At 50.4% G+C, this 22,404-nt stretch overlaps 4 protein-coding genes across 5 annotated transcripts; 2 read left to right on the forward strand and 2 right to left on the reverse strand.

The window, feature by feature from the left end:
* Positions 1–449: 449 nt before the first annotated feature.
* On the reverse strand, positions 450–2,994 carry LOC106810225 (mpv17-like protein 2). 2 transcript variants are annotated; one of them, XM_014813509.1, is made up of 2 exons: positions 2,858–2,994; positions 450–1,883 (listed from the first exon to the last, which is right to left on the reverse strand). In XM_014813509.1, the coding sequence occupies exon 2, from the start codon at positions 1,850–1,852 to the stop codon at positions 1,271–1,273; it is 582 nt and encodes a 193-aa protein (XP_014668995.1). In that variant the 5' UTR covers positions 1,853–1,883; positions 2,858–2,994; the 3' UTR covers positions 450–1,270. The 2 variants fall into 2 exon arrangements, with proteins under 2 accessions (XP_014668995.1, XP_014668996.1); XM_014813510.1 differs by lacking the exon at positions 2,858–2,994 and adding an exon at positions 2,657–2,684.
* On the forward strand, positions 2,472–22,188 carry LOC106810227 (40S ribosomal protein S25-like). Its single transcript, XM_014813512.1, has 6 exons — positions 2,472–2,497; positions 12,684–12,690; positions 19,486–19,514; positions 21,042–21,134; positions 21,280–21,463; positions 22,003–22,188. Exons 3-6 carry the CDS (start codon positions 19,512–19,514, stop codon positions 22,107–22,109), a joined length of 387 nt encoding a protein of 128 aa, XP_014668998.1. The 5' UTR covers positions 2,472–2,497; positions 12,684–12,690; positions 19,486–19,511; the 3' UTR covers positions 22,110–22,188.
* Positions 3,235–8,934, forward strand: LOC106810223 (pre-mRNA-splicing factor CWC22 homolog). Its single transcript, XM_014813506.1, has 3 exons — positions 3,235–3,369; positions 3,602–6,639; positions 7,304–8,934. Exons 2-3 carry the CDS (start codon positions 3,716–3,718, stop codon positions 7,986–7,988), a joined length of 3,609 nt encoding a protein of 1,202 aa, XP_014668992.1. The 5' UTR covers positions 3,235–3,369; positions 3,602–3,715; the 3' UTR covers positions 7,989–8,934.
* Positions 9,366–19,464, reverse strand: LOC106810220 (structural maintenance of chromosomes protein 4-like). Its single transcript, XM_014813505.1, is given in 10 exon segments — positions 9,366–11,502; positions 11,725–12,127; positions 12,411–12,655; positions 13,011–14,323; positions 14,326–14,741; positions 14,743–14,795; positions 14,797–14,867; positions 17,420–17,567; positions 17,818–18,012; positions 19,307–19,464. Coding segments are annotated over 9 exon segments (3,795 nt in total). The 5' UTR covers positions 17,956–18,012; positions 19,307–19,464; the 3' UTR covers positions 9,366–10,494.
* Positions 22,189–22,404: the final 216 nt, after the last annotated feature.

Raw genomic sequence — 22,404 nt, forward strand, 5'->3', positions numbered from 1 at the left:
ACCTATTCTGTCTTGCAAATAGTTGTTGCTACTACGTATGATGGGAGCTTCCATGTTTAATCTGAAGATACTTAAACGTACGCGCCATCTCGTGGCAACTTTCATAACGATCCCAACGAACATTCTTTTGAGAAGGTTCCTGATACCATCCCTGTGCATTCCACTGTTTCGGCGTGTATGTGAACACATTTGGGACTAACAGGGTTTACTAGAATCCCTCCACTCCACCACAGAGTCACCGCAGTAGACGTTAGATGAGCGCTGTCGCTATGCGGCACTTGTTTTCTTTACCGGTCATTTTCATTCCTGATTATGGCTAACCCTGCATTAGCTAAAATCTATGATTTATAAGACTATATCTGCAACAAAGATATTTATCATGTGAATGGCTTGTTAACGATTTGCAAATTGATGTAAATTGTTATATAAATTCACAAGAATGGATTGTAAAAAAAAAAGAAGTTTTATTGCTAGAATGTAATTATAGATGTTACCACACATAATGAGGCATCTCTGTCTCTAGTCTGCATGGCAAATCCTTCAGATGTAGACAGAACAACAATCTTGTAAATTAAATAAACCGAGCTGAATATATTACTGTGCCCTCGTATATGAATAAAACTAGATTTTTCACACACATACAGATAACTCTTGATTCACGTGTTTGAGTTGTTTTTAGAAAAACTATTGATCAATTGACACTTTTAAAAAATTCACTTGGAGCTACATTTATAATAGTACGATTACCAACGTGCAACCACCAAACAATATCATCGTCTGGCTGGCATCACAGGGCCTATACGAGAAGTTCGTGTCAGATTGGTATAGGAACGTGGGTTGCTGCCTTTGGGCTCGTAGCAGGTGGATAATCTAGATCTATAGTCGTGTCGATAAGTCTAAACCTCAAGTACAGTATTTTATTTTGTGCTGAAATTCCATGTGCAAGCATACTGTAGTTTCCACTATAGCAACCTTTGGTTGGTATAGACCCACACCAACTGGGTGTTGTCTCATTGTGAACCTGACCCCCTAAGGCCCTAACCTACACTGTTTTAATGTTATATTTACTCGTTTATGATGTATATGGCCATTTCCAAGAACCTAATTACTCCACAGATCAAGAGTTAACCGCACATGCAGCAGAGCAGCAGTAACTATTCGGAGATGTCTCATTGATGGCGACAGGGTATTCCTGTGCGAATCCAACAATGACCGATCATCACGATCTATTATCGCATTTCTGTTTATCGGTCACACATCTAATTACTCGTCACGTGTCCATGGGTGTGTGTTTTACGTAGGATGCATAATAATCGAATCCAAGAGATATCACATTATCGTAAAGCACTCGATAATGCGTCGGCAGTAGCATGAAATTCACCATCTGTGCCGGCGGCCACACGAGCAGTTCGGCTGTCCACAGTTTCTGCCCCTTGAAGATTGTTTCGTTTACCATGTGCCTGGCACCGGTACCTTCCAGTAGACCCAGTGTGACGAAGAACACCGACCACATCACTGGTGAGAATATCACCTGGTCGGCTACCATTTTCTTGAGAACAATCGGTAGCGCTCGACCGGGAAGTTTCCTGTCTAGGAACAGGTACCACCAGTGGCAGCCAAAGCCGACCGTCATACCGGAGGTTGCCAGGTGGCGCGTGCGTCGTCGATCCCACGCCACGTGCCTTCCCTGCGACATCTGGTAGTGCTGCTGAAGGACGTCACCTGCCGCTGACAGTGTCATGCTGATCCCAACGTTTGTCACCAGTAGATACTTGGAAAATAGTACCCGTGTCGTTTTCCTGGCACTCCTAAAGGCAGCGGTGCCACGCAGGATTCTTAGTAGTGAGGCCATTTGTGCTTTGTTAGAGAGTGACTATGGCTTACTGAAAAGATTAGAAAATAAACGTTTTGGTTAGGCGAAAACAAAATATGTGTGTGGTTACCATTACATGCCGAAAAAAATAGGGTAGGTAGGTAGGTAGGGAATTCATTTTTTTTCAAATATTTTTTTTTTACAATTTTTATTTTTTGACTATTGAAATTGAAATAAATTGAATTGAAATTGACAATAAAATGTTTAGGGTCGCTGGGAATAAATAGGGTCGGTCGGAAAACCGTAACCACACCTATATTTTGTTTTGGCCTTGGTTTTTTGTTTTACACTGAAATAACCAGTACAATATCTGTTTCGTTGATATATTCAAACTGGTGTGCATGATTTTAGTACTGCCTACTGGCAGTAGGCCTACTGAGTACTGACTACTGGTATCACTTCAGCACTAAAAATCAGTGATGCTTTAGACGTCTTACTCCATTGATAGATCATCTAACTAGATCATGTATTATTATCAGTTAGGAATATAGCATTAACATTATTCGGCAATCACATGTGACTATACATAATAGTATTAATAATACTAATGTATCATGTAATCCATTGGCATTGTTGACACGAAGGAGAGTACATGCAGATGTTGCACCGCAGAGTGGGCATTCGGCATTTCATTTGATTTATTATTAGTATTACTATTACTATTAGTATTACTAGTAAGTAGTAGTAGTATTAGTATTAGATCTTATTACGGCGGGTTACATAGTCATAGGGACATTATCGACAACACACACACACTGGCAGCAAGAACAAGTCGGCACCTACAGCTACAGCACACATGCGGCCATTGACTATATTATATATAACAACACTCCATCAGTTGTTATATATATAATAATATATAGTCTATACTAATTACTATAGAGTATAGTCAATGGCCGCGTGTGTGCTGTAGTGTAGCTGCAGGCGCCGACCTTGTTCTTGCTGCCAGTGCACACACATATCTCGTTTCAACAATTTACTTACAACGTTCCATAGTCAAACTCCTGGTCCTGTTCCTGAGAACAATATATACATGATAATTGATATATGTATTGCTCTCAGTCTTGTTCCAGCGGTCTCACCAGCCTCTCAGCAAGCGGTAAGCAGTGCACGCTGCCATGTTGCGGTGAATGTAAAGTTTTGTTGCGTGCTTGACAACAACGATAAGGGAAATGTACATATAATATTATTAAATATTTATTAATTTATTTCTTTAAAACTATAATTTATTAATATCGAATATACGTATTTCGTAATTAAAATTTATACGATACTTTATCGTATTTTCTATAAAGTGAACCAGAAAATATGTTGCAGTAAGCGCGTTTTTCCAAGTACTGAAATCGGTAACAGATGAACAGCAATATGTTTCTACATATATGCGCCTATAATTCGTTTAGAAAGTGTTTATTTTAACGCAAATAACTAGACTCACGGTTACTGCTGGTGCTGCAAGTGACGACACTTATTACAATACGTGTAATTTTTGTATCACGGTATGTATTTAATAAATATTTAGATCAATTTTTACCACATTATGATTGTGATTGATTCATGATTGTTACTGTCACTCACTCACTGTCAGTGTCAGTTTGTCAGGGCCGCGCTGTGTGCGAACTGCAGTGTTGCTGTTCCGTGTGCAGACTAGCCCGTATGAAATCGGGAGTACTTGCAGCATTGACCGCAAACATTAAAAATAATGATAACAAATAATTAACTTTTTTTCAGTTCACACCGACGGTATCTACCAGATTAAGACGCACGTGAATCTGGTAACTCGACGATCGCCCGTGCTACTGTTGTTGGGAAAGAATACAAATGCTCGCAGAGAACTCGTGAATCATGCCTATCGATGAAGCTGCTGCAGCTCGGCCAGGGGATGGGTACGCCGAAGATGCCCCGAAGAGCGAGAGTGAGGGCGAGGCACGAAGAACACGCAGCAAGCATAAGAAGAAGCACAAGAGACACCGTCGGGAGAACCGAATCGACGCCGCGGAAGGCGACGGCGCCGACGACGGAAAGGCGAACAGCGGCGGAGAAGATGTGACCGTCGCCAGGAAGAAACACCGCAAACACAAGCACAGTCGCGCGAGGCGAGATCGCCCGCGCAGCGGCGACGACGACGACGGCGCGGCGTCACACTCCGAGCCTCCACAGAGAAGCAGCGTGATCAGCGTGGTGCACCGCGTCCCGCAAGCGGCGCCCCCTGGTGTCGCGAGCGGCGATTCTGATCACAAGGAGTCGGCCGACGAGCGACGAGACGACCGGGAGGAGGCGGAGACCAACGAGAAGAAGAGAGGCGAGACCGCGGAGAGGAGCGACGACGGAGAGAGGAATGATGTCGCAGGAGAGGATCGAAACGGGAGCGTGAAGAACAGGAGGAGGTCGCCAGCGAGCGACAACGCGGAGGAGGATCGAAACAGCAGCGTGAAGAACAGGAGGAGGTCGCCAGCCAGCGACAATGCGGAGGAGGATCGAAACAGGAGCGTAAAGAACAGGAGGAGGTCGCCAGCGAGCGACAACGCGGAGGAGGATCGAAACAGCAGCGTGAAGAACAGGAGGAGGTCTTCGGAAAGCAGCCACAACGACGACGCGAACCACGAGTCCGGAAGGCGGCAGGACGATCGCGAACGGCGCGACTACAGGCGATTGCGGGATGAGCGTCACCACGACGACCGATCGAGGTATCGCCACGACGACTGGCCGAGAGACTATCGCGACGACCTGGAGGACTACCGGAGGCAGCGCGGCTTCGACGGTCGCGGACGTGACAGGAGAGATTACGGCGGGCGACGGCAGAACGGCGGCTACGACCGGCGCGACGCTCCGCGACGACACCGCTCCCCTGAGCGTCGCGATCCACGCAGGAACGACGCTGACGGTAGCAGCAGGCGTGAGGAGGGAAGAGACAGGGATAGAAGGGAGGGGAGAGAGCCGAGAGACAGGGCAAGGGCGAGCAGGGAGAGAGAGGGAAGCGCCGACGAATCGGGAGAGAAGAGAAAGCGCAGCAGCCCGGAGGAAGCTGGCGGCGCGACGGAGAAGGACGGGAAACCGGAATCCGCCGCCGCTGCTGCCCCTGCCGAACCTACCGCGAAGAAGAAAAAGGTCGAGGACATCTTGACGATGAGGACGGGCGGCGCGTACATCCCGCCGGCGAGGCTGCGCGCGATGCAGGCGCAGATAACGGACAAGTCTAGCGTCGCCTACCAGCGGCTCGCGTGGGAGGCGCTCAAGAAGAGCATCCACGGCACCGTGAACAAGATCAACGTCGCAAACATCGGCACGATCGTGCGCGAGCTCTTCCAGCACAACATCGTGCGCGGCCGCGGCCTGCTCGCGCGCTCCGTCATCCAGGCGCAGGCGGCGTCGCCGACGTTCAGCCACGTGTACGCCGCCCTGGTGGCGATCATCAACACGAAGCTGCCGCACGTCGGCGAGCTCATCCTGCTGCGACTGATCATGCTCTTCCGCAAGGCGTTTCGGCGCAACGACAAGGAGGCGTGCCTGACGGCGAGTCGCTTCGTCGCGCACCTCGTCAACCAGCAGGTGGCGCACGAGGTGCTCGCGCTCGAGATGCTTACGCTGCTGCTCGAGAACGCGACGGCCGACTCGGTCGAGGTGACGATCGGCTTCCTGAAGGAGTGCGGCGCGAAGCTGACGGAGGTGTCGCCGCGCGGCGTCAACGCGATCTTCGACCGGCTGCGCTCCGTGCTGCACGAGGGCGGTGTCGAGAAGCGCGTGCAGTACATGATCGAGGTCGTCGCTCAGGTGCGCAAGGACGGCTTCAAGGACTTCCCCGCTGTCGTGCCCGAGCTCGACCTCGTCGCCGAGGAGGACCAGTTCACGCACACGCTCACGCTCGAGGATACCGGCGACGCGCAGACGCAGCTCGACGTCTTCCAAGTCGATGCGGACTTCGAGGCGGCCGAGGAGAAGTACGCCGACATCCGCCGCGAGATCCTCGGCGAGGGCAGCGACGACGACGAGGGAGGCAGCGGGTCCGACGACGACGACGACTCGGAGGATGAGGAGGGTGCGAAGACGACGGTCGTCGACGCGACGGAGACGAACCTCGTCGCGCTGCGGCGCAGCATCTACCTGACGATCCAGTCGAGCCTCGACTACGAGGAGTGCGCGCACAAGCTGCTCAAGCTCGAGCTGAAGCCCGGCCAGGAGACGGAGCTCTGCCACATGATCCTCGACTGCTGCGCGCAGCAGCGCACCTACGAGAAGTTCTACGGCCTGCTCGGGCAGCGCTTCTGCGCGATCAACAAGGCGTACGTGGCGCCGTTCGAGGCGATCTTCGCGCAGTCGTACGAGACGATCCACCGGCTCGAGACGAACAAGCTGCGCAACGTCGCCAAGTTCTACGCGCACCAGCTGTTCACGGATGCGATCGCGTGGTCGGCGCTACAGCACGTGCGCCTCACCGAGGACGACACGACGCCATCGAGCCGCATCTTTATCAAGATCCTCTTTCAGGAGCTCGCCGAGTATATGGGCCTCGCGCGGCTGAACGAGCGGCTCGGCGACCCGACGCTCGTCGCGCACTTCGAGGGCATCATGCCGCGCGACCACCCGCGGAACACCCGCTTCGCGATCAACTTCTTCACGTCGATCGGGCTCGGCGGCCTGACGGACGACATGCGCGCTCACCTGCTCAACGCGCCGAAGGCGATCATGGAGCAGACGCAGGACGTCGACTCGACGGACAGCGACAGCAGCAGTGACGACGACAGCAGCAGCAGCAGCGACAGCTCTGACAGGTGAACGAGGCTTTGGAAATGAATCCGAAAACCTGGCCGGTCTTGATTTTCGATAAACATTTGATTTCTATTACTGTATAAGCTGTATATTTTGCGGTGGTTTAATTTTCGCGAATTTTGCGAACGCGTCCCCAACTGCGAAAATAACAACACGCAAATAATGCCTACCGAATAATACCGAATAATTCATAATTCACCGACTGCGAAATTAACCACTCGCGAAATTGTCCGTCAAGTAAATATCTGGACGCGAAAAATACGGCTTATAGACAGTATGTATGTAACCTGTTGTATAATGCAATAAAAGTAAGACAGTCTTGCTAAAAGGTTACCAGCAACAGACTGGGAGATGGGGCACTGTTTCCAACACTGTTAAACGTATTCGATTCGACCTGTCATCAGCGGAACAGCGATGAAATGCAGCATTCTTGTTATGAGATGCTTTCGTCATTCGTGTCTTAGCCAACGGGGAGCAACTTTAAGTTTCCAAGTTGTCGACGCATTGTGGAAGTCGATAGATGTGGTCTACCGGCACTATTAAAATGTGAAATACGTTTGTCTAGTATCAGTCTTAATGCAACATGCGATGAATGTTTCGGTAAATATTGCCTTGCGTTTTCTGTGTCATAGATACTGATTCTGTATTTGTTTCCCGTCGCAGCAGCAGCAGCAGTAGCAGCGACAGCAGTAGCAGCAGTTCGGACGACAGCGATTCGTCGTCTTCATCGTTGTCATCCGATTCCAGCGACTCGTCCTCGGAAGAAGAATCCAGAAACAACGTCAAACGCAAGTCGTCGACGACGACGACGAAGAAGAAGAAGAAGCAGAAGAGGAAGCCCGAGTCGCCCGCGAAGAAAAAGAAAAAGCAGCAGCAGCCGCAACCGGAGAAAAAGAAGAAGAAAAGGAGGAAGAGGAAGCGCGGCTCGGATAGCAGCTCCGGGGAGGAAGCCGCAGAGGACGGCAACAACCGTGAGGCCCAGAAGGGGGTTGAGGAGATGATCCGGGACCGGATGTACCTGGAAGCGATGGGCGAGGCGAGGAAGCCTGCACCCAAGCCGAAACCCGACCGCGAGACGAGAGAGCGGCGTCCCGACGACGCGCGCGACCAGGAGAGGAGGCACGAGAGGAACGGCGACGGGAAGAGAGCCGACGGGGATGACGGCAATGACCGGATGCGGAAAACGCACGAGGGTCGCCGGTCGAGCAGGGGTGAGGGCGACGAGCGGAGGCAAGGGAGAGAGAAGCCGTTCGAGGGCGGCCGAAGCTCGCCGGTCGCTCTCGGCGAAGACGGAGGTAGTCACCGGCGAAATCGCTCGCGAGACGGGAGCGGCAGGCGGGGGCGGGACTGATGGTAAGATTCCCCCATCGCGCCGTCGTTGATGGTGCCTTGCGAAAGTTTGTTATACATCGATTTCTCGTTTTACTTCTAGCAGACCTAGAAGTAAAAACTACTTCTGGTGAGAGAATCTTGCTCCGGATGGCATGGCTCCATCGTTCGTGACGGTATGTCGGCACCTATTTTCGTGTTTGTATTGTTTACACAGGACAGCAGGACACGTTCTGTAGTCGGCGTCCCAGCAAACCATCCGTAACCCAGTGAAGTCACGTGCCGTTACTAGTGGGGCGTTCTAAAGGGATGCTGTTCATCTCTGCCGATCCTGTGTTCTTATATTGATAATGATTGTGCCGTATTGTTTAGTGACTGTAATGATCGTTTTGTGTTCGATTGTAAATAGAGACAGCGATCGTGCATTGACAGCACACGCTCACGTAAATCATTGAGCAGGTTCAGGAGTCAGCGAGTTATACGGATAGAAAGCTTCACTCCAACTTCGTAACTTTTTTATGAAGTTTTTGGTTTCACTTTTGATTACGTCAGCAAGTGGGAGCGGTTTGTACGTGGAGAAAATTGTGCGGTTAACTTTCACACACTTGCCGTGTTAATAGCACTGCGCAAGTGTGGTTGATAGTTGTATATATAGCAGTACATCCTAATAAGGCAATCTAATACAGTTCCTCTATAGTTATGTCTAAGTAGCTAGCTTGTCTCATATGTTCGTGCATTTATAAGATTAGATCAGCCTTCAGCCAACCTAAACTTCTGTCAAATACGTGTTAGCAGACATCCGTCTGTAAATGACACCTTTGGCATTTCTCTTTAGTGGCCGTTATACAGAGAAACCAGCTCTATAGAATAGGCCCTTACATACACAGCGGTCGTATTCTGGCTAACGCTCCATTAGGAGTGTTCCCAACTTTGATATCATTAATGATTAATGATTGATAATCATAACCCTAACCTAAATGACATTAAACCACAAACTAATATATGACCATGACCATGACCATGACCATGACCATATATATATATATGTTATTATGACCATTAATGACATTAAAGTTGGGAACACTCCTAATGGAGTATCACCCCGTATTCTTCTACTAGTCTTCGTAGCAAACGTCATGTAAAGGCGTGATGTGTAAATATCTGGACTTTTTATCTACCGCTGATCTGCAGGTATTCTTCCTGCGGTGTAAAATGGATGGTAAACTTGGTTACTCTACAACTTGTTGGAGTCAGTACCATCAGGTACTATGTCATACAATTTCTGTATGTTACATCTGTTTGCATGGCAAAGATATATCTTGTGTGCATTTCTTTGTCGCGTAAAATGTAAAGGTAACATGTGCTTTTTTTCAATAAAAATTAAGCAAAAAACACGAAATTTATATACAATTTTTCATGTATTATATGCAAACATAAATGCAAATCATTGGCTCATATTATATAATGACCGGAAAAATAGTACCTAATAAAACCGGAATTAGAGAACGAAGAATAGGACCAAATAATAAAGCACTATGTGGTCAGATATTTTCAATGTTGTACAGAACTGTATTACAGAACTAGGATATATGCACACAAAAATTACAACAAAATGCAACTGAAATATTACAGTAGCCAAGAATTACATACGACGACATCTTAATGAAGTTACTACGGATGTTGATACAATACCACCTACTTAACTAAATAATTATGCACAAGATAGCAAAATGTGATTATTACACCAAGTCTTGTTATCAAGAGCACAAACTCTTTATTTTATAGTTTATGTTCTTGATATTTGTTATACATATATGTCTTCAATCATTTCAAATATTTTTCCGGTCCCATACATATATAGTCTAATCATGCACACACTAATACAGGTATGCTGGATGAAATATGACATGTACTGAAAAATTGTACTCTTTATTGCCCCTGAAGATAGTTTATTCCAATTACAAGGTAAACTCCACCTCATACTATAGTGCTTAATTAATCTATATATAATATATGAACTCATATACGACGGTATTCCTATATTTAGTAAGTCTACCATCATATAGGAACCTCGTTTGTTCGATGTTCTAATCAGAATACAATAACTATAATATATACTATACAGTATACAGTAAAGCCAATGTCAATGAGCGCACCCGAACCCTCGATCTCCGCCTCTTCAATTACACCGATCTGGATGAATGAGCACACAGTAAAATGTAGAAATCTGCCAAATTCTCCACCAAAAAAAAAGTTACATTCAGAACCGGCAGTCTGGAAGATTGGGGATCCGGCCAGATCCTAGTTTCGTTGCACGCCTATCTACCACTAACTTCAACTGCGCAACTATACGTCAACACCACCGGGTGATGGCAGCGTATGAAGAGAGTCACGTGCAGACACAACTCTCGCTGTTACCACGCCTTCGAAAAAACAATACCGACACCAGCTATCAAACTCCCCCCCCCAAAAAAAAACCCGCGGTCGAAACCCGCCTGAGTGGCAATGGCGACCGTTCGCCGTTCTTCTCAGACGACCGCCGCGAGCACGGCAGTCGTCGCATCCCCGCTGCCTCCCATCTCCGCGGCGACCGCCTCCTCGTCGCCCACGGCAACCGCCTCCTCGTCGCCCGCGGCTGCCACGTTGTCGCTGACTCGCTCCTGCAGCGCGTCGCCGTCGCGCATTGCCGTCGGGTTGATCGTCACGGACTTGGTCGCGTCGTGCGTCTTGTAGATTCCGACGAGCCGGTCGGCGAGCTCGAACATGTTGTTGCGCAGCGAGATGACGAGGAACTGTGCGTTCTTCGTGCGCTCCTTGATGTAGTTGCCGACGATGGAGACGTTGCGGAAGTCGAGCGCCGCGTCGATCTCGTCCATCACGTAGAGCGGCGTCGGCCGGTAGTGGTGCAGGGCGAAGACGAGCGCGAGCGAACTGAGCGTCTTCTCGCCGCCCGACAGATTCCCGATGTTCTTCCACGACTTCTTCGGCGGCCGCACGCTGAACACGATGCCCTCGGCGAACGGGTCGAGCGTGTCGACGAGTTCTAACTCCGCATCGCCGCCGAGCGTGATCATCTGGTACATCTCGCGCAGCCGGCTCGTGATCGCCGCGAATCCGGCCATGAACTCGTCGAGGCGTCGCCGGCGGAGGTCCTCGTGGAGGCGTCGACGGGCATCGCGGCTTCGCGTGATCCCGTCCAGCTCCCCGACGCGGCGCAGGTAGGCGTCGCGCTTGCGCGCGTACTCGCCGATCGCCGCCATGTTGGGTGACATGCGCTGCAGCAGCTCCTCCTGCACAGTGAGCGCGTGCTGCATGTCGTCGCGATCCATCGCGTCCAGCTCCTCCCTCGTGAACTCCGCCGGCAGCGGCTCCTCCTCCTGCTTCTCCGCCCCGGCATCATCGGGTTCGGCCTCGATCGCGGTGAGCGAGAGCGAGGCGATGTTGCGCTGCCAGTGTCTCACCTGCGCGCGGCTCTCCTTCACCTGGTGCTCGTAGGTCTCGAGTTGGTCTCGCGCATGCACAGCGTCCTTCTCCATCTGCATCATGGGTGTTAAAAAAAAAATGGGCGTTGAGAAAAACTATAGAACACCTTTGGTGACATTTCCTGATAAGATAAAACACTATTATACAAAAACATAACAAGCAAGCAGTTAACAATGATTAAGATAATTAGATGCAATTAACTTTTTTTTAAATTGCAATTTTTCTCACGATGGAAATCCGTCTACAGACGGACAACAGAACTAACACCTGTGTACCTGCAGGCAATCATCGTCCAGCTCCTTGAGCGCGGCTCGGAGCTCACGCGCCGTCTCCCCCGCCGCCGCCCGCTTCGTCGCTGCTTCACCTTTCTCCTTCACGCACGTCTCAGCGCTGCTCTCCACCTCGGCCTTCAGCTCGACGAGCTTGTCGTAGTGCGCCTTGTTCTCCTCCATCTCCGTCTCCGTCGACTTGATCCGGTCGCCCGACTTCTTGATGTTGCGATTCGCCGTCGTTATGGCGACCTTCGCCTTGGTGACGGAGCCGTCGATGTCGCCAATGGCCGCCGTCGCCGCGTCAACGGCGCGCTGCGGCTTCTTCGTGCGCGACGCCGTGATCTTCATGATCTCGGAGCGCAGCGCCGCGACCTCGGCCTTGACCTCGGCGCGCGGGCTTTTACTCCTTCTTCATTCCCAGCTTTCCACTTCTAGCCTCTCCCTCACGATCATTCCCTACTCTTCGCCGACTACCTCCCTTCACTTCTCCCTGTCTTTAACCCTCTTCCCCTACTTCTTCTTCTCTTTGTTCGCTCCTATCTTCTTCCCCCCCGCTGTCTACGATCCCTCACCTCCACCTTTATTCAGCGTTCGTCTCCCAACTCCTCCTGGCTCTCTTTTTCCTCCTCCTCCCTTAGCCGACTCTCTGCCTCCTTCGTCTTTTATCTTCCTGCCAAACAGCTGCTCACGCATCACTCTTGCGTCGTTTAGAACGCGCGCGGTCGGGAGCGTCGCCCGCAGCCAGTCGACCGCCGCGTCGATCGGCCATCGCGCGCGACGGCGCGCTCCGCCGTCTGCGCACTGCCCCGCCGCCAGCGTCGCCTCGGTTTGTCGGCGCCCGACCGCCGTTCTCGTAGCGGTGCTTCTCGAGCTCGCGTTCGCATGCGCTCGAGGGTCGCGGCGCAGGCTCCTCGCCTTTGCCGCGATCCTCCAGCTGCCAGCTTGCCCGGCATTCCGCGCAGGCCGGGGCCCGCCAACCCCCTTTTCCTTTTTTTCCCCGGTCGCGCTCCAGCTTGCATCCTCCAATCATCGCGCAGCCGCATCGGCGCGCGCGTTCCGGGTCATCGCCGCCGCCCTGCGCTGTGCGGCCATGCCTGGCCCATCTCCTCTGCCCCCCCCCCCCCCCCCCCCCCCCCCCCCCCCCCCCCCCCCCCCCCCCCGCACCTGCTTCGCGCGCCGGCCATCGCCGGACGTCTCGATGACGGCGCGTCGAGCGTGACGACTCGCGCAGTCGGCGCGCCCGCCGCCGTACGCGATGCGGCGGCCGCGGGCGAGGTTCAGTCGGCGACGAGCGTGTCGCGCAGCGCGAAGTAGAACGCCGGACGCACGGAGTCGTCGCGCGCGCGCACGAGGTCAAAGAGCCGCGGCGCTCCCTCGGGCGCCGGCGGAGCCGTGTCCATCGTGCGCCGCCAGTGCTGCATCTTGTCGAGGGCGATGAAGGTCGCGTAGCCGACGTTGTTGCGCTTGAGGAACGAGACGCACGCCTGCGCCGTCTCGATCGTGTCGACGACGATGTGTCCGAGCGCGGCGCACGCGCTGCTGATCGCGACGTCGTAGCGCGCGTCGATGCCGCCGAGGTCGCCGAGGCGGCCGACGACGCCCGGCAACACGCCGCGACGCTGCTCGCGCATCAGCGCGTCCAGCACGGCGCTCGTGTTGCGCGAGGCGGCGAGCGCGGCGCGGCACTCGCGCTCCCGTGCCGTCTCGGTGCGTAGCGTCGCCGTCAGCGCCGCCTCCTCGCCGTCGACGCGCGTCAGCTCTCGCTCGCACGTCTCCAGCTCGCGCTCGGCCGCCGGGATGCGCTCCTCGAGGTCGCGCGTCTGCGTCTTCCGCTCGGCGATCGTCGCGACCACCTTCTCAAGGTTCGCGCGATCTGCGTCGAGCCGCGCCTGCGCCTTCTGCTGGTTGCTGAGGCACAGGTCGAGCTCGGACTGCGCAACGTCCATGTGCGACTTTGCGTCGTTGATGGCCGGCTGCAGCTGCAGCAGACGCGCTTCCTTCACGTCCTTGTCGTCCTGAAGCGACTGCGTCTCGCCTTTCAGCGACGCCATCGCCGCCTCGAGGCTCGTCTCGGCGGCCGCAAGCTCCTGCTCCCGCGTCTCGCGCGTCTCCGCGAGCTCGGCGATCTCCGCGGCACGCGCCGCCGGCGCCCCCTGGAGCTCGGCGAGGCGGACGTGCTCGCTTTCGAGCGCCGCCGCGAGCTTCTTGCCCTTCGACTTGGCGTGCTTGATGTCCTCGAGATTCTTCGTGTCGCGGCGGTCGTACTCCTTGAACTCCTCGTCGCACGCGTCGACGCGCGCCGCCGCCGCCGCCTCCTCCTCCTCCACGCTCCGCAGTCGCGCGGCCGCCTTCTCGCGACCGCCATTCACTCGGCGAGCCGCGCCGGCCGCGTCGACGTCGCCAGCGCACGTCGCCGCGCGCCGTCTCCGCGCGATCCAGGTTCGCGCGCGCCCGTCGACGTACTTGTGGTAGAGGCGGTTCTTGGGCGCGCGCGACGTCGTTCTCGAGCCGCAGGAACGCAACGGCCTCGTCTCGCGGGCGCGCACAGCTCGTCCTTTCTCACGCTCGACCGCCTTCACGCGGTTCAGCTTCTCCCCGCGCCCTCGTTGAGCCTCTCGACGCGCGCCGCCAGCTTCTCGATCGGCTCCTTGAAGCGGGCGCTGCCGACGATGTCCGCGGAACTCGAGCATGCCCTCGTCGTGTTCCCCACGGCGCGCGGCTTCATCAACGCAATCTGTTCGACCTCGCCCTGCAGGATGAGGAAGCGGTTGTGGTCGAGGTCGATCGCGCTGCCGCGCAGCAGACGCCCGACCTCGGCGAACTTCACGCGCCGCCCGTCGATCGCGTAGTACGACGTGTTGTCGCGGTGCGCCGTCCGCGAGACGACGAATCGCGAGCCGGGCACGACGTCGTAGGCGTCGCCGGCGCCGTCGACGATCTTCTGGAAGTGCACGCTCACGCTGCAGCTGTCGATGTTGCTGTGCCGCCCGCTGTTGTGGATCAGCATGCCGATCTTCTTCAGCGGATCTGTTCGCGCGGTAGCCGAAGACGAAGAGCATCGAGTCGATGACGTTTCGACTTGCCGCTGCCGTTCGGGCCGACGATGCAGGTGAAGCAATTGTGGAAGGGGCCGAGCACCTGCGTGCCTGTGTGGGGAACAAGACAATGCAGGTGAAGCAATTGTGGAAGGGGCCGAGCACCTGCGTGCCTGTGTGGCGAACAAGACGGACATCAGGCTTCAGATTTGAAAAGTACAGGAGGACTCTAATGACTCCCCTAGGACACACAGGGACTTTTCACGCTCCATAATCACACTTAAGGATGCTGGAGAGCTCGCCACGTAAAATCACACCCTTAAGAGGCATGATGAGAGCTCCACTAAAAAATCACACTCTAAAAGGTCGGCCCAATGTTTAAGATACGACGAAGGGTGTATGAAAGCTGCATTCTCATGGCCTACTGAAACAAGGAGGGCTAGAATTAGTGAAGAAAATTATTTTTTTTCTTTCGCGGGCTCTTTTGCAGAACCCCCGAGATTTCGCGGGCTACTTTTTCAGGTTTCAGGGCTTTTTGGCCACTTTCCAGGGCGATATTTCAGGCTGTTTCGTTCAATGTACACACAAGCCAGCTACTCATACAACACTCGCGGGGGCGCGCCACACACCCACAACATGTCACACGCACGCCCCACGACACAGACAGACACAGCAGACACACCGCCACAGACACACAACGACCCACCAATTTAGCAAGCTGTACAGACAAAACAAGCAATCGATTCAGTCATATATTCAAGACGTTATCATCAGACTGACAGACTAACATGATAATCCACACTCAAAGTCACAACCACAATGCCCTTGATAGTGAATACATCACAAGCTTCAGTCTAAACATCAGAAACTATTACGCCTAGCGCAATAGTGAGTGTCTGCCTAGTAGTAGTACGAGCGAGGAAGATCGACGTTTAGTATGCGAAGTCTCTTGCGGCTGGGGTCAGGGCCCGGCGAAGCCGCGTAGGGGCCGCATAGGGCCGCGAAGCTCAGGGGTTGAGAAGCGGCGCCGTGAGGCACGTGTGTTGGCTGCTGCACATCGACGCTGCGTAGTGCCTGCTGCAGGGGTGGCATTGATTGAAGTACGGGGGGGGGGGGGGAGCGGTGCGCTAGCTAATCACGTACTAAATGTAGGGTTTGGCATTGCTGGACTAATGAGATGAGCGACAGCAAACTCTTTCGGGGAATTGACAAAAAAGCTACAATCGGGATGACAACACGAGTGTGCCGCAAGGCGAAAAATTCGTGTGCATTTCATTTAGGATTTGTGTGGAAGGAATTCCATGGATTTACCGTTCTATAATCCTAGCGGGTCGTTGCCTCGACGGCTCCTACGTAGGCCACGCCCGCAGGACACACCCGCACCGACGCACGGCACGCATGCAGGCACGCACAGCGCACGAGGCACACGCGCAAGCACGCGCACACATGCACGCAGCGCAGGCACACACAGCAAGCCGCCGCGCAGGCACAACGCCGGCACACAGCAGGCACGCACGCACGCAGCACGCAACGCACGCAGGCCCGACACACGCAATGCACGCGGCACAGGCACACGTAATACGCGGCGGGCCGGCGACGCGCGCGATTACTGCAGTCAGGCTCGCGATCCATCTGCAAGCTCTTGGACAGGGAAAACTAGCCTCAAGCCGCCGTGATGCGCAGCGGCTTTTGATGTACACGATCGACTCGATCGCTACGATATATACACGCCAACACACTTTCAGCGTCAAATTACAACAACCACTGGCCAACGTCTGACAATATCAACCCACAGTGAACTAAGCCAGGTTCTTATTGTTAAAGCAAACGTTATATTACAATGGTATTAATGAAGGTATGTTAGTAGGCGTTGGACTCTGGTAAATGAAATTTGTACATTCTGAACCCCTAATATTATTCCTCTCAACGGTTTAGACGTTTCACAAAAATAATCGGACCTGACCCTGGGACTGGTTGAAATCCGGCATTTCCGCGGAATGCGCAGAAGATTATCTCCCGTGTAAAATGAGCCGCTTTTCAACATAATACACCGACTTTGGGGTGACGCGATTCAACCACTTTATGAGCGCGATGTGCGCGCGACATGGCACAATTTATGGTGCGCGGTGGAGCGCGAGCGCGATCGCGTCGCTTAAAATGAAAGCGTGCACATTAGCTGCCGTTGTCAGTGAGAATGGCTCGTGGCGCAGGTGAGCAACACAATAGACAGAGATAAATGGATGGATGGGTGGATCGATGGATTCATGGATGGAGAGAGAGCTAGACACCAAACTAGCTAGATATAATAGGCAGGTAGATTGACAGATAATAGATTTATTGCGTTCACAATTATTAAAGCAGTACAATTTAAATTCTATAAATTAAAACATTGGAATATTCCAAAATATAAAACATGATATCATCGAGCAATATAAAATTGAAGTCTATGACTTTTTCAATATATGGATAATAGAGGGGTACGGTTTTAATTCTCAATGAATGGTAAACTATAAAGCCGCATTCATTTAATGGAACAAACATTTCTTGGTTTGTTCAAAACAGGTCTTGAACCTGTCTTGCTGTAGTACGAATTCGAATCCAATTGCAAGGGGATCCAGATGAGACGGGATACTAGAGAAGCGTTGCCGAAAGATCCAGCTTACCTGCATATGACTTGAAGTTGATGTTTTCGATATGAGTGATCATTAGCCTAGGCCCACAGGGGTCGTAGGTTGCGACGGATGGCATCGCCGGTGGCACAACTATATCTTCATCCATGTCCTCCCCATCCTCACCAACCAGCTGATCGGTCTGAAAGCATGGAGGAATTATTATTATTATTATTACTGTTATTAAATTGTTATTGCATGTAATTCACAAACAAGTACATGAATAGTCCCTTTCATAGAGAAAAAATGTGGTGGATCAAGCAATAGGAACAGCATAGTACTATAGTCTATAGACTTGTGACGTGAAATGCGATCAAGGAAAGACAATATAGGTAACGTGGATCCAATTACAAAGTAAAAAGCGGCAATTTAGCAGCAATTGCTATAATTACCTCCATCTCATCTGCTGCCTGTGATGACTCGGGACCTGAACCAGGATCGGGTGGCTGCTCCTGCTCGTCTGGTTCCTTTTCTTTTCCTGTGTCCGCAGCGTCATCGTTGCTCGGTTTAGCCTTGCGATGTCGTGCCATACCGGTGACACGTTTACCGACTCCCGAGTCCTGAGGCGTGTCCACTAACTTTAACCACTAAAATTTAACTAACTGTTACTAGTGTTGCACTGTCTTAGTAGCTTTACAGACAGTACTGCTAAGTCAATAGGTGTCTAACTGTCTATCCAAGTTATTTTATTGGTTTATCGTTGGAATCGCGGAAGACTGCTGAACAAGCTTTTTGACAATCGGCCCGCCAGAATGCGCTCAAATTACAGCCGCCTTCTTGCCTAGTAGCTCATCCAAAAGATCATTTCGCATGTATATTTGAGGAATTTCTGTAATTTGAGCGCATTCTGGCGGGCCGATTGTCCAAAATGGCAGGTGTAGCTTGTTCAGCAGTCTTCCGCGATTCCAACGATAGTTGGAAAGTGGCGTCACCTGCAGGAACACCGGAGTTGTAACTGATTGAAAATGGTGAGTTGTGGTCCGTGCAGCGGCGAGTTAGGCACCATGTTAATATATATATAGTCAATGGCCGCGTGTGTGCTGTACGTGCGGGCTTGTTCTTGCTGCCAGTGATTCTGACAGCCTTTTACATTACGGGGCAAGGTTCGCGAACGCAAGAATTTCGTCAGTCTTTGTGTGATTTCGCGTGACGCAGCTTGGTTACGAACAGAGACAGTATGTTTTTATAACAAATGAACACTGTTCTTGACAGAGAAACAAAGATGGCAGCTGTTGGATGTGTATTCGTGCTGTGAAAGTGTAAAATCAAGCGAGCGTCAAGCGAATTTTGCGATCCCGCTTTCCTACCTGCTATATATGTATTATAGGTGTCAGTGTGCACAGTGCAGACGCGTGAGTAATGGCGGCAGTCAGTGTTTGTTGCACATAGGATTTGGATGGAATTTACAGGAAACTGTCGGCAATAATACTTAATAATATTATTATTAAATAATAAGTGAAAGAGAGTATTAATATCTATTATTATACTGTATAGAAACATTAAGAATTTGGTAGTAAATAGATTTCGTATTTAGTTAGCATTATTATTATATTTTAATTTTTATTGAAACGCTTCAAGTGCCTGTGGTGTGAGATTGATGTCCGGACGCGTAGCCTAGCGGCTCTTCGTCCGGAACCGGTCGCGTAGCCACGGCCTTAGCTCTAGTACTATAGCCCGCTTACATTAACTGCCGCTGGCAGCGGCCAGCGGCAGTTAATGTAAGCGGGCTATAGTACTAGAGGCTAGAGCTACCACGGCCTAATCAATTGACAATAATCTAATAAACCGCAAATCATATACTGTATAGCCTATAGGCCTACGGCATGCTATTGATAACATTTCAGAAGTAAATCTTTGACTATACGGCCTGTGTTATCTTACCTTTTAACGTGTGAATAAGTGTGACCTATTGTCAAATATCGAATTTGTTCTGTTCAGTTGAGTATCTGTTCAAATTGGGGATTGTTGATCTAAAAATGGCGCGCAACGGAGAAAACTGAAATGTTCCGATTGGCTGTGACCGCACTGCCCTCTAGCTCAAATAACACGTGAGCATCATCCTCTAAGGCTCGGCATTTCCAACAAAATGGTACTGTATTATTTCATCTCTACAAATGGGCACAAAACTACTTCTATAGTTCGAAAATAGTGGAAATTTTAGTTTATCGTTGTTAAGTAACATATTATCTTTCATCAAAGTTGTGTTTAAGTGGCCTGAATTAATGATAAAACCTACTTTTTGGATGGAAGAGAGATGTCAAAACACGGTGTCTCTGACTATTAATTACAAGCGTGTTCCACTGTTTGTCACAGGTACTTGAAGCGTTTCAATAAAATATAATGCTAAATAAATACGAAATCTATTTACTACCAAATTCTTAATGTTTCTATACTCTCTTTCACTTATTATTGCCGACAGTTTCCTGTAAATTCCGTCCAAATCCTATTTTCAATGTATTTCACTATTTGCAACATGCTTGCGGGCGCCATTCCTCACGCGGCTGCACTGTGCACACTTACACTTATATAGCACTGATTAGCAGGTAAGAAAGCGTGCTGCCCAAATTCGCTCGACGCTTGCTGGATTTCACATGATTACAACACAAATATTCAACCATTCTACTCCATCTTTGTTTCTATTTCAACAACAGTGTTCACTTGTTATAAAAACACTGTCTCTGTTCGTAACCGAGCGGTGTCACGTGAAATCACACAAAGACTGACGAAATTCTCGTGTTCGCTAACGTTGCCCAGTAAATGTAAATGGCTGTCAGAATCAGGAAACGCCCACTGGCGCTCTTCGTAATCTCATTCTTGCGCCGCAACGCTCCAATGGCGAGGCTCGTACAGGAGTTGGAAAGCAATGCGGCGCCTATAGCCCATAGACTGGTACTCGCTCCCACCTCTCGGCTTAGCTTAGTTACTCGATGGGTAATCGAGGTGGGAGCGAGTACCAGTCTATTTAGCCCTGTACTTGCAGCCATTTACATTCACTGGGCAACGTTAGCGAACGCGAGAATTTCGTCAGTCTTTGTGGGATTTCGCGTGACACAGCTCGGTTACGAACAGAGAAAGTATGTTTTTATAACAAGTGAACACTGTTGTTAAAATAGAAACAAAGATGGAGTAGAATGGATGAATATTTGTGTTGTAATCGTGTGAAATCCAGCGAGCGTCGAGCGAATTTGGGCAGCACGCTTTCCTACCTGCTATATATATAAGTGTCAGTGTGCACAGTGCCGACGTGTGAGTAATGGCGGCCAGTAGCGTGTGTACATAGAGGATTTGGACGGAATTTACAGTAAACTGTCTGCAATAATAGGTGAAAGAGAGTATATAGCCGAAACATTAAGAATTTGGTAGTAAATAGATTTCGTATTTATTTAGCATTATATTTTATTGAAACGCTTCAAGTGCCTGTGCTGTTTGTGGTGACTCTACTGACGAATCACAATACTATTAAACCATTACTCGGGGAAACGAACGGATACTAATAAATGACGTTATCTGCAATTAACTTATTTGCCATGAAGCGCAAGTAGTATACAGTATACTTTACGCATGTTCACAGTTAGATTGTTTATGTCAATTATAAAATATAAATCTTATACTTCAGCCACCTAAAAAAGACACCAAAGGCAAGCAGGATCCGAAGAAGGCAGGTGCCAAGAAGAAGGAGGGAGGAGGAGGTGGCAAGGCCAAGAAGAAGGTATTGAGATTGTTGCATGCCTTAATAATTGTTCCAAACCATACGTTACGTTGCAAACTCACTAAGCTATTTTGTGCTATCGTGTGTCGCCGAAGTGTTGTAAATGAAGTGTGCTAATGCTGTGAAATGTTACACATATTTGCAGAAGTGGTCTAAGGGAAAGGTGCGCGACAAGTTGAACAACTTGGTGTTCTTCGACAAGGCGACGTATGAGAAACTGTACAAGGAGGTTCCAAGCTACAAGCTTGTTACCCCATCAATCGTGTCTGAACGCTTGAAGGTCCGAGGCTCCCTGGCGAGAGCTGGCCTAATCGAGCTGCATAGCAAGGGTGCGTATGCTCGCATTTTCCTATAATGTTATGCATAGGCAATGTTGGGTGGTTGGAGGTGCTGTGCTGGTAGCAAACATGGGGTTAGAAAAAAGGGTCAGTGGTTTTATCGTTAGAGGAATGTCTAGTGAAAGAGAGTGCTGGGCGTTTTTCTAGCAGTTATGCGTGGAAGGATGAGTTATAGGCACCGTCCTACTGCCGTCTACTTTGCCACGCAATTTACTGCACGTACAATTATTATGTGGTTGTCGAATTGCTTGTTAATTAACTAATATGGACCTGCTACTGTTGCGATTAAAATACCAGTTAATTTATTGAGAACGTTTTGAGTAATCTGCAAGTGTGCACATAACAGTAAGCAAAGGACAAGTTGAGCATGCTACATTTATTTCCTCGTCGAGTTGGTACTTTCATGTTTCCCTGCAGTACCACTCAATTCTCTTAGCCTGTCAATGTTGTCAATGTTAACCTTACTGTTGTTAACCATGCTGTATCATTACTTATAACTGGCACTTATTGGTTGTTTTATATTGCTGCAGGTCTTATTAAACTTGTGTCCAAGCATGCCAGCCAGGTCATCTACACCAGAGCCACGAAGGCTGCCACAGAAGAGGACGAGGCGGCGGCGGCGGCGGCGCAGAAATAATTGTGCATTTGTTGCGCATAACTATTTGGTGTACAGTTTTAATCAACAGTAATGTAATTGCCTACTGAACATGTGGAAACTTTTTGTTGGCGTTTTATTCGTGTCCGATGCAATTTACACTACGAACGTAATAATCATTTATAACATCAGAAGTAGATATAGGGAATATGTAAACGCATTGCAAGTTGCGTGCAAGACCTTTATTCCAAATTAATTTTGGCAAATACCATAGCCAACACTACACATTGCTCATAATGTGATTTATAAGACGACAACAATAATAATAATAATATAA

This window comes from Priapulus caudatus, unplaced genomic scaffold, assembly GCF_000485595.1.
Source record: "Priapulus caudatus unplaced genomic scaffold, Priapulus_caudatus-5.0.1 Scaffold421, whole genome shotgun sequence".
Classification (NCBI taxonomy): Eukaryota; Metazoa; Priapulida; class Priapulimorpha; order Priapulimorphida; family Priapulidae; genus Priapulus; species Priapulus caudatus.

Excerpts from the sequence above, each read along its gene's own strand:
- LOC106810225 (XM_014813509.1), bottom strand. The coding sequence starts at position 1,852 with ATGGCCTCACTACTAAGAATCCTGCGTGGCACCGCTGCCTTTAGGAGT.
- LOC106810227 (XM_014813512.1), top strand. Across the intron at positions 21,135-21,279 it reads GTGGCAAGGCCAAGAAGAAG|AAGTGGTCTAAGGGAAAGGT; the intron begins GTATTGAGATTG and ends ACATATTTGCAG. Across the intron at positions 21,464-22,002 it reads AATCGAGCTGCATAGCAAGG|GTCTTATTAAACTTGTGTCC; the intron begins GTGCGTATGCTC and ends ATATTGCTGCAG.
- LOC106810223 (XM_014813506.1), top strand. The coding sequence starts at position 3,716 with ATGCCTATCGATGAAGCTGCTGCAGCTCGGCCAGGGGATGGGTACGCC. Across the intron at positions 6,640-7,303 it reads AGCAGCGACAGCTCTGACAG|CAGCAGCAGTAGCAGCGACA; the intron begins GTGAACGAGGCT and ends CCGTCGCAGCAG.